The sequence below is a fragment of the Ictalurus punctatus genome, chromosome 5 (genome assembly GCF_001660625.3).
Source record: "Ictalurus punctatus breed USDA103 chromosome 5, Coco_2.0, whole genome shotgun sequence".
Classification (NCBI taxonomy): Eukaryota; Metazoa; Chordata; class Actinopteri; order Siluriformes; family Ictaluridae; genus Ictalurus; species Ictalurus punctatus.
In genome coordinates this window covers 19,062,372-19,081,868 of record NC_030420.2, presented here as the reverse complement: position 1 = coordinate 19,081,868, position 19,497 = coordinate 19,062,372, and the positions used below count along the sequence as shown (strand labels likewise).

The window sequence follows — 19,497 nt, the reverse complement described above, 5'->3', positions numbered from 1 at the left end:
AAAAATGTATGTATAAATGAGTGTCCTCTAGTTAATTTTCGGTTTTGTAGCCACTGCAGACTGCAGCTCATGCTAGCAAGCCCAACTGCCATACCAAGATAGCGGACCTATAGCTATAGTACCTGTACCTATAGCAAACACTGCAAAGAAATGAGTCTGCAGAAAAATCTAAATTTTAGATTGGACCTTTTTTGTTCAAGACACTCTGTATGTCTTTAATTATTTCTCAAGAAGCAAATGCAAAAATTTAAGTAGAATTTAAACAGACATAGAAGCCAAAATACCAGACTAGGTAAACACGCACACACACACACACACACACACACACACACACACACACACACACACACACACACACACACACACACAAAACAAAGTGCTTAGGTGTGCATAACAAATTTTGAACCTGTTGTAGATTATGACAATAAATAAGCACAGATTTCCAGTGTAGTAAAGCTCTGGAGATGTCTCGTCTTTGCTTTCTCTCTATTGTTTGAATTTAAAAGAGCAGCAGTTGTTCCAAATAATTATTTGTTAATCCGTATGTTAATTATATTTTTTGAGGGCAAACCAATTTATATATATGAGATATCTCCTGCTCAGCATTTCAACAGTGTTGAAGATGTAAGACAGTAATTCTGTCTAGTCTATTTTTGGCCTTTTGGCCTCAGCATGTTACTGAAGGTGCTGCAGTCATGTCAGAATAATATGAACATTCTACATAACACTTATGAAGAAAGGCATATCAGTTCAAATATATCGGTATGTTTTAATTCATTATCTTGCATTTCATTGCATGTATTTTCCCGTGTCATTTTTTGTTGCCTGCAGATGCCTGAAAGCGGCCGTCTCTCAGTCCGTATTTTCTTGTATTTTCTTGGGAATGTTATAAATGCTAGAAATAACTAAACAGAGATCCAGTTTAGAACCAAAAGCTATGGTTCCTACAAATATACTCTTTTCAGTTCCTTTAAAAATACTGTTCCTATCAACTGTATGCACTGCCTATGTATTGTCATAGCCCTGTTCATCCACACTTCAGTCAGCTACTTTGAGGGGTTAATTATTGTTCAAAATCAGGTGAGTCAATGCAGTATAACACTAAAATATCAGTGCATAATTTACCCAAGTCTGAGAAACAACTCCAATGACCTTGGAGAGGTTACCTATACTGGAAAGGAATATATATATATATATATATATATATATATATATATATATATATATATATATATATATATATATATATATATATATATATATATATATTCTGAGCACTGTAATAATTTGTGATGCTGCAGGTGTACAGGTGATTTTGTGAAGAGATTTCATATTTTGGCACAGCTTTATGAAATCTAGGTCCAAGTTATTCATGCACATAAGACACTGCTCTGAAGTCTAATTGTACCTAATAAGGTACAATCTTATGACATTTTTTTTTTTTTTAATTGACACATTTCTAGTTTGTCAACCGCACAAAATAAAACATATAACATGGGCAAACACTGGCGATTAGCACATTCGCCTCACACCTCCAGGGTTGGGTGTTCGATTCCTGCCACAGCCCTGTGTATGCAGAGTTTGCATGTTCTCCCCGTCCTTTTGGGGTTTCCTCCGGGTACTCCGGTTTCTTCCCCCAGTTCAAAGACATGCATTATAGGCTGACTGGCATGTCCAAAATGTCTGTAGTGTGTGATTGTGCCCTGCCATGGATTGGCACCCTGTCCAGAGTGTCCCCTGCCTTGTGCCCCAAGTCCCCTGGGATAGGATAAGTGGTACAGAAAATGGATGGATGGCTGACATGGGCAGAGGCAATGTTAGGGGAGGTAGGGGGATTCAATTATATTCAAATATTCATTTCCTAACCTGCGTCATTATATTCTGCGTCCCCCCAACTGTTTAGTATTATACTACTGTTATACTGCTGTTAATATTTTTTCTTATATCACTGAAGTGATTTAGAGTCGTCACATAATAATAAAGACTTATTCTGGCTGTCACTCTTATGCTGTTTAGGGCGGAGCGTGTTTTCAATGAAAGCGCCACAACTGTCATAAGACTGAATTGTTCCTGCGGATCACATGACAGCCTGGGAACCTCCTGTCTCTAATCACAGAGTTTGCTCTCACCGTTATTACTGTTAGGAGAAGATGGCGGAAGACAGGGAACCCCCACCGTTGGCAGATGCAGGACAGGCAGACTTTATAGAAGTGGAGGACGGAGAAGACCTTTTTGCAAGCGCCGTCAGTACAATAGAGCAGGTAGGAACATTTACCAGGTGGCTAGCTGTTCAAACCAATAGCTAGCATAGCAGCTGCTCTTAGAAAGTCAACGGACACAGCTTCAAACGTTTGGAAACTATACGTGCTGCCGTGTATGGAAGTTTCACGTTTTATTGACTCGGTACCTTGTGTAACAACCCACATTTTGTGTAATTACAATGTAGTCAACAACATTTCATTTAAATGCATTAGCCCACAAACATTGCTAATGCGCATGCGCGGGCGGCATAACTGTACATCAACTGTGCGTTCGATTAACGCAGGATTAATACAGTCGCAAATATTGTCAGGTCGACTAATACATTTGATGCGCGGTTGAGGATTTTCATTTAAAAACAAAACAAAAACATTAACTGCACATTAGTTTTTTTAAACATTAATAATACATCCGTTTAAACGAACCAAACTTGAATTTTGTATGTTCAGAATAGAGCGGAAAAATGTTGCAAACATAATATGTCAAAGTAATACTAGTTAGTTTTGACCGTTAAATTGAACCCTTTATGGGTGAGTAATAGCTTTTAAGACGAATGAGTTGCTAAATGCCTTTCTTTTCTCCTTAGACAATTAATGCCTCAATTCAAAGAAAACAATGGTCAGTTGGAGTGAGTGGCGAGTGTGTTTAGTGGTAACAAGACTACATAGCCCTCATACATTTAAGTAAATACTCTGCACAATTGAATGTAGTTCCTCTGTAATTTGACCTTGTTAAATGGTAGGACTAGACAGGTGACAGCAGCAGCGAGCATGTGACAGTCTTCCAGTTTGGTTGGACAAGATATAATTTGGGTCGTTAGAATTCACCATCTCAGCAGTTTTGGAGCAGAGAGATGAGGAAGGAAGGAAAAGGAGGAGGGGGTAAGCTTAGAGGTGTAAAACGTGTCCTTCTGATTGAGCTTATTGTCAGTTATCCTGTGAAAAGTTGCACTTCTGGGCAATATGCCATAGGGACTGTTTACAGAAAAACAGTTTGGGTGTGAACATTAACTGTCCTCTCATGTTGTGTTATGTAATGGACTACCAGAGTCTTTGAGGCAAAGGGCAGAGAAGTCTGTAACTACATTCTAAATGTACATGATGAATACTTTCATTTTTCCTGTCATGCATTTGTTCCAAATACTTTGTCAAAACCAGGATTGGGGGAAAAGGAGTAGGCGAACCTCTAAGAGGTACTTTGTCGAAAAGGATAATCGTGTCTTTTAAGAGAAAATGGTAGTCACTTAAAAAAAGAGAATGCATTTAATATGATTAGAACCACTACTATGATTAAAATTAATTTAATAAGTTAGAATTATTGAGCACCAAAACCTGTTTTGTAATTTCAATGCATTTTTCTTGCATTAGAGAACTTTTTATTCACAAAGTAGAAAATTAGATGTGGCTTATAAATAAATAAATAGATGGATGGATGGATAGATATCCCACACCTTTTTACAAAAGAGAATATAGGACAAGTTTAAAGGAAAACTCCAAAATACAACCAGTTTCAAGTCAAATGTGTAAAAAAATGAATTCTCTCTTTATTACTAAATAATCTATTCATTTTCAAGCTGACATACAATATATATTGCATTCTTCAATATATAATTAATAATTAATCGTTATAAATACTAATTTTATAGTGTGGAAATCATTTGCCAAATTTTACTCAAAACAAGTTTGAGTCCTGTAAAGGTACTTACATTTGAAGATAAGGTACTGTATGTAGAAATGAGATATTGTAGCTAAACAAGTTTGAGAACCACTGGTTTAGCCTTTGCATGGCTTAAATAAAACCTTGCAGATCTCCCACAATACCACAGTTGTGACTTTCATACCAAAATCAAAGCAATTAAAAATAACAAAAACAAATTGACCTTAATTCATGTCAACTTATGTGGTAATTCTCTTTGTTTTGAGTAGCAAATGCATGTTGGAACATTAATGCTGCCAGGTTCTCTGTCTCTCTTTTGCTTAGTTGCAGTGGAAACCTTTTGGTATTTAAGCTTTACAATATGAATTCATAGTCTATCTGAGTCAAATTAGGACGTGCACATTGATTAGTCTAGTCATAATACATCAGCATAATGTTAACTTACTGAATTGTTTGCCACACTGAAACATCAAGAAAATATTGAACGTCCAATACATTGTGCAACATGGCTCAGCCATAATTGTAAAAAGAATATGAATATATATATGTCTTATAGAACAGGCTCAGTCAGTGTGTAAAGTCTGGCATTCTGTGTGCCAGGCAGCTCAATAAAACTACTTTAAAATCCATATCAGACACAACTGATATCTGAATGAAGTGTACCTTTGTAGGCTAACTCGAGTTTTGTTTCTCCTTGACTTAACCGACAGGACAAATTCAGATATACTCCTGAGATGTTGAAAGCTAGTGAGCAGTCACAACATTCTAATCCCCTTATGAAACATACTTTCAGCTTTAAATTTGCCTTCATTAATACAGAGATACTTTATTGTTTATAATGTCTAATGTTAATCCAGAGCAAGTTAACAGACATGTTAATAATACAGCTTATATTTTGTTTTCAGTTCAGTCCCACATCTCCACAGCCAGCCAGCTTGCCTGCAGAAGACATCAGCACAAACACCAATGGACCTAAACAAGAAATATTATTAGATGATGACCAAGAGGACCTCTTTCCTGGTATGTAATTTGTGGTTGAATGTTGGAGTGAAGTAGGTTCTGTATTTAGGACTTGAACAAACACAGAAGTTTAATGGGTGTGTTAAGATAACAGTGCTGAGAAGGCATATTTACAGGCCCTTTATAACATGTTATAATGTTTCTGTTGACATAAACATTTTATTCTGTAGCTGAATGATTTTATTTATTAGTTTGTTAAACAATATAGTTTGGAGTTAGTATATGATTTTCAGGGCAGAATGGGATGGAAAATTTATAATATGATGACCCAAGATAACGATATGGCAATGTACCTACTGATGTATGTAATTGTGGTCGCTCTGCCCTATATATAAAAAAGGAGTGTACAGCACTTCTGATCTGTGATTTATCATATAATTATTTATATCGATAAAGCATTAGGTTAATGATGGTTAGTTTTGTGTCATGGTATGTCTGTATCGTCACCTCTTATTTGGATTTGATTTATTTTATCCTCTTATCTCTAAAGAAGCAACAGAGGAGGTGTCACTGGACAGTCCAGAGAGGGAGCCCATCTTGTCTGATGGTCCATCTCCTGCCATCACACCAGTCACTCCCACAGGCATCATCACTCCAACAGTCGAAGCCTTTGGATCTCTAGATGAGGTAAAGCATCTTGTGATATAATGTAATTCGGAAGGTATAATAAATAAAATGGTCATATAAACGTAACTTCCGGTTGAAGAGTATGAAAATTGAGTAGCATGAATACCATTCCTGCCTATATTATGTTTTTTTGTTATTCATACTTTCATAAAATTGGAAACATAAGGAATGATAAATGAATGTAGTCAGAGTATAGCAAATAGTAAATGTTTTGTTTTGTGTTTGAAGTGTGGCCTGTTTCACTGGCATTGTGAAGTTTTAGAAAACCATACCTTGTCAGAATCAACAAGAATTACATTGTTGTTTCTTACATCTTTTTTCTATCTTTAGTCTGGATAGAAAGTAAACCTCACAGTGTCTGTGTGAATGGGTTTAGTTTTTCAGACATGCTCAGCACAATTGTTTGATGACCCTTTTCCTATTTGTAATTCCTATTAATCTGCAGACTCATTTCCTGTCCCTAGTTCCTGTTGAGGAGGCTGATTTCCTAGTAACTTGCCTTTTATTCTACAGGATGAAGAAGCTGAAGAGAAAGGGGACACCTTTGATATGCAGATAACAGTATCTGATCCGGAGAAAGTGGGTAAGTTTTGTTGAGCTTCCGCTCTGTATACGGCTGTAGCATTCGTAAAGCACCCTTTTGGCATCTGTAGCAGCTTTCGTCTCCTGAGGCCATTCTGTATGGCTAGCTGGTTTGTGGGTGGGGTGGTGATGGGGTGCTATACATTGGGAAATCAATAGACCTTTTCAAATGTTATCAGGTATAAGATTTGATCTCTAGCTCTCTCTAGAAATGCATCCGTTAGGGCAGTGGCCCCAGAATACTTCTACCTCCATATTTAGTTGTTTTCCCACAGTAATACACATTTGATTTTTACTAAACAGTTCATTACCAAGCCCCACCTGTGTCAATGTGGGTATGTTAAGGCAGGAATGTTTCGAAACAGGGCTGGGAACTACTCATTTAGGGATTTGTACAATCACTAAATAGCCATGTTTCACCCCTTAACAAAGCCAGTCAGAAGCCGAAAAACATATTTTAATCATACATGCCCACAGTTAAGATGATGATGTATTAATATCAACAATGCATGATTGTATAGTAGCCCTGCTTAATATAACCCCAATCGATATAATTGGTTTGACATCATTAATAGGTACCTACAGTACAGTATCTCTGCCCATCATTTCATAAAATGAAAGAATACATTTTAATGAGCTTCATTCTCGACAGCCAGCTATTTTGTAAAAATAATGACTGTAAAATAATAATTTCCTGAGGATTTCAATTTGCATCTATTTTTCTCTTTAAGGTGATGGAATGAATGCTTATATGGCATATAAGGTGACAACCAAGGTGAGGATTTTCTGTTAAAAGTTTATAGTTGATTACGGGTTCCCAGACTAGTGGTTGGTTGATTTTTGATTTGATCAAGGGCGCCGTATCATGGCTGAACCTGCGCTCTAACCACAACTTCCTAACAAAAGAAAAGAATTTCACTGTGCTGTAATGTGTATGTATGACCGATAAAGGCTTCTTCTTCTTTTTCTTCCTCTTTCAGTCATGTGTACAATAAAAAGTACGCGCCATGGAAATAAATTGTAATTTTCTTTTAATTATTATTATTATTTTTTTAAATACATATTTGGACAAGTAAACATAGGATCCTCTTTGAAATGGTGTCTATTAATAAAGTTTATACACTATCAAATGACACATAAAATTAACATTTTGTAGTAATTTTCACAATTTACATTAACAAAAATAAAACCAGATCAGTCACATGGAAAAAGTAAGTGCACCCCTACATTTATCACACCTTCAAATCCATAAAATTATAATCAGGTGTTGAAGATTGGGTGCCAGTGATAAGAACATGCTTATGGAGTGCGGGTGGAACCTGTCTTATTTATATCCCTCTTATATCTAGTGTCTGGTGTTCCCTTTGTTATTGAGGTGTGTGTCATCATGCCAAGATCTTAAAGAGTTCTATAAGGCCTTCAGAAAAAAAGGTTGTGGAAGTCTATGAGTCTGGAAAGGGATTTAAAAAGATCTGTAAATTATTTGAAGAAAATCATGTATAAGTGTCACAGATTTCGAACGAGAATTTGAAATTTGTCCCAGCAAATTCAGCCTAAGAGCGGACTGTATGATGCAAAAAGAAGTCTTCAAGAACCCCAAAATTTTGTTACAGGGTCTGCTATTAAGTCTTGCAACTGTTTGTGTCAAAGTGCATGCTTTCATATTGCATAGAAGAGTGGTCAAAAATTCCAGCAAACCTGGAGGAGAATTATGCAAACAGCTACAAGAAGTTATTTCTGCTAAAGGGGGCAATACTAGCTTCTGAGGCCAAGGGTGCACTTACTTTTTCAACAGAAGATTATCACATCTATTGATCTTTCTGTTGAATAAATGATTGAAAAGGATAATTTTCCTTGTAGCTTTGTTCAAGTATATCAACTTCAAAGAGGATCAAATGTTTGCTTGTCCAATTATGCCAAAAAGGCCAACAATTTCCATACTTATTTTTTCACATGACTGTACTAATGGAGTTGCAAGAGAAAGTCAGAATTTACTCTTTAGTTTTATTCATTTCTTTCACAAATAATTTGAAAATTATTATTCGAAATATAGCTGTAACTATGAAAATAGATTTTGTATTTTGAAATTTTATTAGAAGTTTATTACAAGCCACATTTAAATTAAGTGTGTACATGTTGTTTTAGCCTTTTCATAATCCTGACATGCAGGTCTAGTGTAGGAATTCAGTGATTTTAAATATGAACAAATTTCCCTATCCAACTACCTCAGCTATATGAACTAGCCCTGTGTCTCAAATCCCATACTTGTGTACTGTTCTAGCTATTGTGTGTTAACTGGTTTAACTATTATGGTTAGTGTTTGACTTAAAAACTTCACATGTAGCATTTCAGTCTTACTGATTTGTTTACCAGTTTTCTGGATCTTCTAGATTAGTAAATACTTTTGAATGCAAGGTCAGAGTTTTTGATTTTGAGAAGCAGCTTTTGACATGGCAAAACAGCACAATCAAGCCAACGGCAGAAAGTTTTAATGAGAATCAGAGCTCGTCAGTGTGTTTAATGTTGCTGTGAATGAGATCACTAAACATTTTACAATTCTACTTGGAAACCTGACAGGGTAGTTTTGGCTCTGACGTTCCAGCTATAGTTCCAGAATGTGGCTTTTTAATCCTCCAGATGTGCATAAGATATGCAGGCAAGTATGTGAACAATGTTGTTCACGTTCTGCTGCTTCTGCATGTGCACACAAAGTCCAACTTTGTTCAAGTATAAATCAGGCTCCTTTTCCTTAATGTACTGTTTGAATCTGGATGTGACAGCAGAAAGAGATGCACCCTTTCAAACACACCGCCTGACCTTTTGAAAAGCTGTGTCAAGACATGCAATTTGTTGCCCATATGTTACTGACATAATGAAATATTCAAGTGTTGCACTAGTGCTAAATTGAAAATCTGGAATTTTTTATTTAGGGCTAGAGGTTTGGGAACCCCTGTAGTGGAGCATTATTTTGAAAATGAGCCTGTACACTGAACTACTGTTTTCGTTCTTTCAGACATCCCTGAACCTGTTCAGCAGAAATGAGTTTACTGTGAAAAGGAGATTCAGTGATTTCCTGGGTCTGCATAGCAAATTGGCTTCTAAGTACATGCACGTTGGCTATATAGTTCCACCGGCACCAGAGAAAAGCATTGTGGGTATGTTTAAAAAGAAGTAGCGGTGGTTTGCCCTTAAATGTGTCACATGATCAGTTAAAGTCGTTTTTTTCAGAATTGTAATCTTTCATGTAACTTTGTGTTCAAACCTTTTTTCAGGAATGACAAAAGTCAAGGTTGGAAAAGAGGACTTGTCATCTGTGGAATTTGTAGAGAAAAGAAGAGCTGCTTTGGAAAGGTATTTTAAAAGGAAAAAAAAAAAAAAGACTCTTCTGCTTCTTCACACATCAAGCACTGACTGAACCTTTTTATTTTTGCAACATGAAAACAATTCAAATGGAAAGAGCATCTGTGTTCTGGTCTTTTGTGGACGAAAGGTTAAACAACAAGTATTAGATAAATAATTATCACCAAGCTCAGGAGGGTTCATGCTGTCAGTGTTCAATGCAGGCTCATGCTGGCAGTTTTCTCCTGAGTGCACACGTTCACCGAGTTGTACGCCCGTACGATTTCCACTGTACTGCTGGTTTTGCGCTGTCTGATGAATCGAATAAAACTTAAAGTTAAGTGAGGCGCTGACATTTCTCTGCCCTTTTTATCAGCCCATTGATTGATGTGAAGGTCAGTGACTTGGACAGGGCCCCTGGATGTCAGCTTATAGACTTCATTTGTTAAAGAACTGAATCTTGATTGCCAAGCCCCTTAAATTCTGAGCAGTGCACATAAGATTTTTCAAGGCTCAAGAAATAGTTTTATAATTTCGTACTGTCTAAAATTTGAGAAAAATTCACTTGTTCTAGGTTTTACTCTTTTTTTTTTTTTTTTTTTTTATTTATTTTTTTATACTTTTCACAGGAATCTGTGGTGAAAACATATTGGACTAATGTTTCTTTTAATATTGGCTTTGAAATAAGCATTTTAAATTAAACAATGTATATTTTTTTCACTCTTTTAATAGATATCTGATGAGAACAGTGAATCATCCTGCTCTGCTAAAAGACCCTGATGTCATTCAATTCTTGGAAAACACAGAGGTATCATTCCTGATCATGTTAATGTAAATGTTTCATAATGTGTTAATTTGAGTTCTTTCCTTTTTTCCAGTGTTTTTCACGTGTTATAAACAAAATTCTTGCGTATAACACTTTGCTTAGATCACTGAATGAGTCCTTTACACTTAAGGTCAACACTTGGTGTTATTTCTAGAGGATTACTACATTCCTGAGGAAACTACATTAATGTAATTGTAAAAGAAAACCCCAGTGATTTTATGAGGCTAAATGGTCCGAGGGCAACTGAAAGCTATTTGTGCCCGTCGGCCCTCCTGAGAATTTTCTGGGGGCGAAATGCACTAAATTGAATCAAGCATTAAAATGTATGGGAGTAGAGAAAACCACAGGCTTTTCATGGTCCAGGCGTAAGGTGTATGTGAGACAAGAGCGAGTGAAGCTCCCTGCGGGATTGGGTCTAGGCCCCGGCCTGTTAACTGGTTTGTTTGCCCTTATTTGTCATTTTATCTTAGCTGCCGCGAGCAGTTAGCACCCAGGCACTGAGTGGGGCTGGAATATTGAGGATGGTAAACAAAGCGGCCGACGCTGTCAACAAAATGACAATCAAGATGAATGAATCGGATGCGGTAAGGGGCTGATTTTTGGACTTGAATAATGAGATGAATTAATGAGCTGCTCTCTGGCTTGAATTCTAAGATCCTTACGCTAGTGAGAGAGAGACAGAGCCATGACATGGAGGCAAGTGTCTCCTACCCTTTGTGCTTAGAGTGAACTGTAGACATGCACAATATTATACCTAGTACTTCTGAAAATTCTGGACCATTGTAACAATGGTAGCTTTTATAATTTGACTTTGTCAAAAATTATTGTAAATGTCAATTTTTTTAATGATAGTTCCTCATTGACATTTTTATATTTTCTTAATGCTTTCTGATGTTGACCATAATTTTTATAGTTCCTTTTTCTGACACTTCTGTATATAAAGTGGTTCGAAGAGAAACAACAGCAATTTGAGAACCTTGACATCCAGCTCAGAAAACTACATGCCAGTGTGGAATCACTGGTTTGCCACAGGAAAGGTAAAATTATGTTTTTTGTTTGTTTGTTTGTTTTTTAAGCTTTGGCTTACATGTTTTAAAGCAAAGCAACATACCTTGTGTTGTAAATTTGGTTTTTGGTAAGATTCCAGGGTTGCATAGACATTAATTCATAGCTAATAAGTAGTGAATACACCAGTTATTTGGCAAGATTATCAACTTATTAGTGTTTTAATTTAGTGTTGTTACATTCTCGTTTTATATTATAGGTGTTACCTTTGTACCTTTTGTACAGTTGCTTCTATGCAGTAATTATTGATTCAGAACATGTGAAAGCTAATTAAGTAAGGAATAATTGACTCTGGTCCGTTGAATTATTAGAAACCTCGGGTGTGCATTATTTTATATTAATTCACCAGACCGGAGTCAATTATTCCGCTTATACCACATTGTTCCGATGTTTTATTTGAAGACATTTGTCAGGTTTTTGTCCTTAAAATGCCCTTGTGTGTGTGGAACTAATTTATTACGCATCCCATCTCAAGCCTCTTTTGCTAATTCCAAAACGTCATTTTAGATCTAGTAACGGAGGCTTGAGCCATTGATATGCAGTTATTGGAAAGAGTACAACGAATACAGTGAATAAATAAATAAATATTGATTGCCAGCTTTTCCCACGTGCTCTCTCATGCTCTTTCTTTTTTTTTTATTGCGCTCTCTCTCTCTCTCTCTCTCTCTCTCTCTCTCTCTCTCTCTCTCTCCCCAATAACTGCATCAATGGCTAAAGCCTACACTTCGCATCGTGGTCACATTACCACCTCAGGTGCGCGTTATTTTTCTAATAATTCAACAGCCCGTCGTCTCGTCAATTATTCCTTACATATTTCTGGAAAATCATAATTTTCTGTCATTTTGTTTGTTGTTAGATCTGTGTGCTGTGGTGGACAATAGCCTAACTTTTGTGTTAGTTCAGTTAAATGTAATGCGGTCAAGACCTGAGTGAAACTACTTTTGCTGTGCATTTATTAAAAAATAATTGCGCACCTCAGAACGTCTGTCAGCTAATCAGAATTGAGAATTCAACAGCACTGTGGTATAATGATTAATAAAATTGTTGTAACAACACAGTTATGCTCGTAATCTTCTGTTTAACACATGGTGTATAAAGAGAGATTCCCTCATAAATAACTGCTTTGTTATTATGTTTGGTATTCTGTGTAATTCATATAAGTATTACAGTGGGTGAAAGTTGTAGGTCTCAATAAACAGTCTGGAAGTTTCCAGAAATTGATGTAATGACTGTAGAAGCCTTTGATTGGTCACTTGTCATAATTGGTTGTTAATTGGGAGTGCACCTTTTGGCTGTGTTTAGAGCCAGTGGAAAAAGAGCCAAAAACTGTAGACCTCCAAAACTCCTTTAAAAAAGAAGCTGAAATAAATCTCATGGCTATTATTTTTTATAAATGACCTCTTTTGGAAATAACATAGATAGCCTAGTTGACTTAACACAGTAATTGTATGGTAAAATTAAATGTTTGAAGTCATGAAAAATTGTCATTAGCCTAGGTGTATAGTAAACTTTTAGCCTCAACTGTATATGCACATTAACTGCTTAATTGATAACTATTCACTCACTCACTATGAATTGTACTTTTAAAGCAATTACAGATTTGTATCTGACATAATCTGTAAAAACTTTATTTTACATTAAATACTAGTCCAAATTTAGATTGCTAAAAGAAAGGAGGGTGAATACTCATCAGTTTTGCTGGGTTTTTTTTTTAGCCATTTTAAAAATTAATTCTGAAGACATTTGAATACTTTGTTTAATTTTATTTCTGTAGAGAGTCACTTCAAAATGAGCTGAATTATATATCATTCAAATGGACAACAAATGTGATGTTGCAGTATATCAAAAAGCGAAACATTCACTTGGGGGGGGGGCTGAATACATTCTGGGGGCACTGTATAAGCATATGTAAATTACTGTGGCCCATTCGAATGCTTGCATTATATGATGCCTGTAATGTATAATAGCAGCACTTTACTGTCTCAAAGAATTTGTACACACAATTAAGTGTGTCCTCTCCAGAAAAGATTTGAATGTAGTAAAACTTCTGGGCCACAAGGGATCTTGTGTCCCATGACTTGCTGACCTGCTTTCTATTAGTGGTGAACACTTGTACTGTCAGGTTCCAACTGACAAATGAAATTTGTGATTGTTTCTCTTGGGCATGTTTAGTAATTGTAAGTCAAGGCCGTTTGCCCCTTTATCTGATTGACTTTATCGGTTCAGTAGCAGTACTAACCAATTTTTCCGTAAACCCAGTCAGAGTCACTTCATCTGTCCTTTCACCAGAGTTATCAGTTAACACTGCATCATTTGCGAAGAGTGCCGCCATGCTGGGAAATTCGGAGGACCACACGGCTTTGTCACGGGCCCTCTCCCAGCTCGCCGAGGTGGAGGAGAAGATTGATCAGCTGCATCAAGAACAGGCCTATGCTGACTTCTATGTGTTCTCTGAGCTACTTGGTGACTATGTACGACTGATCACTGCTGTTAAGGTGAGAAGAACTTACATTTCTGTTCCTTTGTGAATTGGGAGGAACTGAAGCATGCTGATAATTATGGTGATGTACTTCACAGAACATGGCTGATTAATGGGTAATAAATGTATTAGCCAGTTTGATGGGAATGCACTGAACCCATCACTAATACTAAACATATACTATATATAAGTGAAAATAGCCCATATCTCAGCAAGGCACTAAGAACTCTCTAGGAAAAGGGAGCTGTTTTGTATTTGCTTCTGCTCAAAGACCACTCTGATCCAAATATGACAACTTCAGGGCCCCATTTAAAGCTCACACTTACGGCTGATTATGCTCCTTAGGGTGTGTTTGACCAGCGCATGAAAACATGGTCCAAATGGCAGGACGCTCAGCTCATGCTCCAACGGAAGAGAGAAGCTGAAGCTAAGCTACAGTATGCCAACAAGCCTGACAAGCTCCAGCAGGCCAAGGATGAGATTCAGGAGGTAAAACATGAGCACTATTGGCATTTTTTGAACAGATTGACATTTTACATCACTTGCTCATGCACAGTTTTTCATTTTGAAATACACTATAATTTTTTTACTTTCATCGCAAACATGGCAAGAAGTGCATCAAAGCTTTGAAGTATAATGTAAAATTGAAGTTTCTATGTCAGAAAAGAAGCCCCAGCTCTGTTTTCAGCATCAACACTTGTTACCGAGAGCCCTGGTGTTGATGATAATGAAGCCTGCTGCCTTTCTCTTGCTTTAGTCCATTCATAACGCCACTGAAAGCACTGTTCCACTTGATAAGAATTCATAAATTATTGATTACTTTGACCACAGAACATTATCAGGCACTTTTAATTTTTGCATTTTCCCCGTCATGCCCCGCAAAGGAGATTGAGGAGGTAGGACCCATGGCTCTGATTTTTTTATTTTATTTAATTTTTCTCCTTTCACCAGTAGATCTGGTCCTTTTTAAATGTGTGTTTCACTGGCATAATATATGTCTTTAAATATATGAGAAATAGTTCCATGCCGATTAACTACTTCTTCACCGTGTGCCATGCTTTAACATGAAAGTGAAGCTTGAGTGCTTTTATAATCAATATAATTGTGAACAGGTTATCAACGAACAGCAACTGTGGGTTGATAATCTTTATTATTTGAGTTTGAACATGTCCTTTTTTTTATTGGAAGATAATTAAATGGGGAAAATGTGATTCTTATCATTTCCATCCTGTCTTCCTGTTGTTTGTCACTAAAAATATATTCCACAGCTTTATTAATACCATCTGTATGTTAATTTTAATGTTTTACAGCAAGTCATTTATAGCATCGCACGTAAGACACAGTCTGGTATATCTGTCAGCATGGTGGTTTTCTTGTCTGTTTTGACTCGTTTTAGTGGGAAGCAAAAGTACAGCAGGGAGAGAGAGATTTCGAGCAGATATCAAAGAACATTCGCCGGGAAGTGGGGAGATTCGAGGTTAGTTGACATGTTGGGGATTTCTGCTTTGACAGAATGATGTTTCTACTATGCAGTGATTTCATCTCAAGCTCAGAAAATAAAATTAAAAAATGCTGTGTGAACAAGTTGACACTGTTGATAATTTAGAATCATTCATTTTCTTAATAATAACACTCTGACTTACTTTTATGTTAGTTGAGCATTTTATATGTCATGACCATATTGCCTGCTCCTCTTGCCTGTTTCTACTAGAAACAAAGAGTGAAGGACTTCAAGGTTGTCATCATTAAATATCTAGAATCAATTGTACACACACAGCAGCAGGTAAGAATCATTTGTTTCGTTTGTAAATCATGGGTAATACAATCCATTCTGTATTAAAGTTTAGCATATTTTAAGATGGTGGTTTTAATTCTTTTTTCCTTTCTTGTTGCTTTAGCTGATAAAGTATTGGGAAGCCTTCTTACCTGAAGCCAAAGCTATAGCATGAGCAGACAAACTCCTCTGTAAAAGCACTGGAGCCAATTGCTCTTCTTTTCTTAATTTTTATGTACAACATAATCACTCAAAACGGATGCATGGACTTAATGACCACTTGAAAACCAGTATAATAAAACACTATAAATCTTTTAATGGCTAAGTCCGTACTTTTGCCTTTTTTGTGTTATGATCATTTGTCTTTCCTTTGTTCTTAAGAAGGAAATATGGGCAGTGTTATTGCATTTACTGCTTATTGATACACTACTGCTCTGTCTTAAAATGTCCAAGCAGCATCGCTGAAATCCATCATAATTCACTTTCGCCAAGGGACATGCCTTTTTTTTTTAATTACATTTTTTTATTGTTATTTTTTAAACTCTACATTCATATCCAGTAAATTCAGCACACATCATTTTATTAAGCTATTTCTTATTTGATCCTGTACACAAAGAACAGCGCTATAGTACTTAGTACACATTGTGCTGCTTCCTGCTATATACACGTATATATATTTTTTATTTGGCTTTTTAGTCTAAACTATTTAAAATAAAAAATAGTTGATTTCTTTTGTTCTAAAGCAGATTCCCCCCCCCCCCCAATTTGTTTTTACTTTACATTCCTGTGAAACAATGCCGACATGCTAATAAAGGAATGTACTTCAGTATTAAACAGTTGTATCTTCTTTTATTTGTGTCTTTATTTTAAACTTACTTTTTAAAAAAAATGCAGAATGTGGACCTCCAACTTTCAAAGGATGAAGCCTCACCATTAAGACACTGTTGGCAGCCTTGTTAGCCCTATGAAAATGAACTTATTTTCTATCTATTTATTTATCTTTTCAGGTATTATTATTCCTTTTCTGCTTTTCTTGCTTTAATTTGATCTGTAAAGTACTTTGTAAGCTTGTTTGAATAAAAATGTATTATTCACACTGTGACAGTGTTGGATATTGTATTTGGCTAATACAGGTCTGGATCAGAGCTGTATCCGATCAAGTGGTGTAGCTTAGCAGTTGAGGGTTATTCTACGGCACAAATTTAAATATTGTTCTGCAAAAAAAGTGTTTTGCTCTGTAATCAGCGTCTGTAAAATGTAAAAGCTTTGAGTCACGGAATAGCCTACTGATCACATAAATCTGTAATATGTGTCAGCATTTAAAAAAAAAAAAATGCTTTCAACTAAATGTTCCATAAATGCTTAGGGCTTTCTTCAGTTTATTTCAGACTCTGCTCAGAAGCAGTTCTAGCAAAACATTACCCAGGTTTAGGGGCCTTGGGGTTTGAACAATGTGTTTTAAAAATGCCCTTTTATATTTCTCAAAGTATTTGATATTATCTAACAGATAGTTGATAAAAATACATAATTATACATATATTAGAATCTTTAGAAATCATTTTTCATCTTGATTCCTTTGGGGGAAATGAAGCACTTATGAATTTGAAATCTCACTGAATCCTGACACATCATGACTTAGCATTTTTAGGAACTGAGCAGTGAAACAAACTGTCAAATAAGTCCTTCATCACTTTGCATATACTGTACATCTCTAAACCGCTGTCAAAAACTCCGATGCACGTTCCTTTTCATGGTCTCTGTCATATTGACAAGCTGTCAGAATTGCACATTGCATAAGAGAATCTCTGTGCAAGTGGCTCTGTGCAGTACATCATTACAAGCTCTGTTTTTTTTCTTTTCTCCCCTATTGGCCTGCTATGGAAATGTCTCATGACATTTTTGAGAATATGCGATGACACATGTGTCATTCTGTTTTTTAAACACAGGTGGTTTCAATAGACATGTTGTGTTTAATACAATACTTCCATGCAACTGTTGCATGCAGTTGTTCATGTTTGTCCACAAACAGGCAGCAGAAGTTGTTTGCTTTGGTTGTGGAAATATTGCATGTACTTTGCAGCATAAGAGATTAAATAGTCATATAAATTAACAACCAAGGATAAAACTGTTTTAGGCTTCTTCTCCCATTCAATCCTGCTGTCCTATACTGCCTATGCACCACAGTCCTGGAGGCATGATATTTTTTTGTTCTATCTAGAGTGCATTCCAGTGTTCCCAAGGTAGGGTCTGGATCTGCTATAACTCTGACCAGGATATAGAGAATGACAAGAAGAATGAATGAACAAATGTTTACATACATGTTGATGGGATGACAAAAATGTACTTTTTTTTGGACACTAACCCTTTAATAGTTAGAGGTAGGTGCTTTTGGAAATCAGCCTGAGACTAGTTACATAGAGCAGACCAATAAGTAGTTTATATTAGAACGTTCAAGTATTACCCAAATGTCTTAGTCCACGTCCACGCTTGTTTTGAGAGTCTATGTTTTGGATTCTGTGGAATTGGCTGGAATAAAAACACCAACCCTGCTCTACTAACCCTATACCAGTTTGTATCAAATCTCCAAATAGCAGTGTTATGTTATGGTCAAAATGCTGTGACCTCACTTGATCAAGTGCAACTCAGGTCCCACCGATAAGAAGAGCAATATAATGGACTACAGCAAAGAAAGAGTGTGGTAATTATTTGTGCCCTGTCAAGAGAAGAGCCCCTGGACCTCTGGCGATTCAAATCTGGAAAGTTGTGTGCAACTTGAAAATAATGCACACCAGCAAGAGACAAATATCAGCCTGCTCTTGCGACATTGCTGAAATTGCATCAGTTTGTCATGTGCACAACTCCTGGTTCTCCTGGAAAAAAAATATAATTTGTTTGTGGATGTTTCTAGCAGTGCTGTCTTCTAGGAGTTTGTAGAGGAATCTCTCTTTCCTCTGCCACTACAAACACTAAACAGTTACTCTACTTTTTGTAGCTGAAATTAAGGTGTAATAGAATAGACATGGTCACAAAGGAAAGTGATTTAATTTTATGGTTACTTTTTGATCAAAACAAGTACAATATTATATGTTGTGAAAATTCTTGTGCAATAACTGCATACCTTAATTATATTCCAAGGGCTAGGGGTCTTATAGGCTAAGCACTGTAAAAGGTGTGTAATCTTAATTAGGAGTTAGTTTGTCTTGCATTAACTAACCCTGGAATTCTGATGTATATGTTGATATGAGCAAGCTCTGTTATATAAATTCAAACTTTCTCTTTGTCAAATAGTATTATTGGTTTTGTAAAAGTGCATGTCATTTTACAGCACTAGAGATAAGGAAGGAGCTCCAGAATGCTGTTAATTCATTTTCCTTATCTGTTCATGGCAGAGCTGCTAGGCTCCCAGATGATCCTATGATTGCTCATTTTGTGCTTTTTATGAGATCTTGCTTCAAGCTTTAATTTTGGTCTACTTGCACAGATCTTCTCATGGTTGCCCTTTGATGGCAGGGCCACTGTGGAGATAAGTACCACTGTGTGTTTAAGGCTAAAATGCCCTGCTTCTGGTTTACACTGTGGTATCATCCCTGTTAACAAATGTTGGACCCTCTATTTAGGGTGAGTTAAAGAATTTAAATCTTCTACTACAGGTCTGCTTGTGTTTGACCTTTTATTTTAGCAGTGTGGAGGTGTTGGGAACAGATGAGATAAGTGCCACTGTATTTATAAAGGGTAAAATACACAGTTTCTGGTTAAATGCAGACAGGTATCAGGATGACTACCAAAATCTATTCAGTGTGCTTTTGAAAATGAGGTCATGTGTTCTTTAATACCTTGCTAAAATTCAGCTACTGAAATGGCATGAATGTG

General features: G+C 36.3%; 1 protein-coding gene across 1 annotated transcript; it reads left to right on the top strand.

Annotated features, from left to right (window-relative positions):
* The first annotated feature begins 2,064 nt into the window (after positions 1-2,064).
* snx2 (sorting nexin 2) lies at positions 2,065-15,952 on the top strand. Its single transcript, XM_017468851.3, has 15 exons — positions 2,065-2,261; positions 4,821-4,935; positions 5,426-5,562; positions 6,076-6,145; positions 6,876-6,919; positions 9,158-9,299; positions 9,417-9,495; positions 10,216-10,291; positions 10,780-10,893; positions 11,253-11,346; positions 13,664-13,869; positions 14,199-14,342; positions 15,250-15,330; positions 15,565-15,636; positions 15,752-15,952. Exons 1-15 carry the CDS (start codon positions 2,151-2,153, stop codon positions 15,800-15,802), a joined length of 1,536 nt encoding a protein of 511 aa, XP_017324340.1. The 5' UTR covers positions 2,065-2,150; the 3' UTR covers positions 15,803-15,952.
* The last annotated feature ends 3,545 nt before the right edge of the window (positions 15,953-19,497 follow it).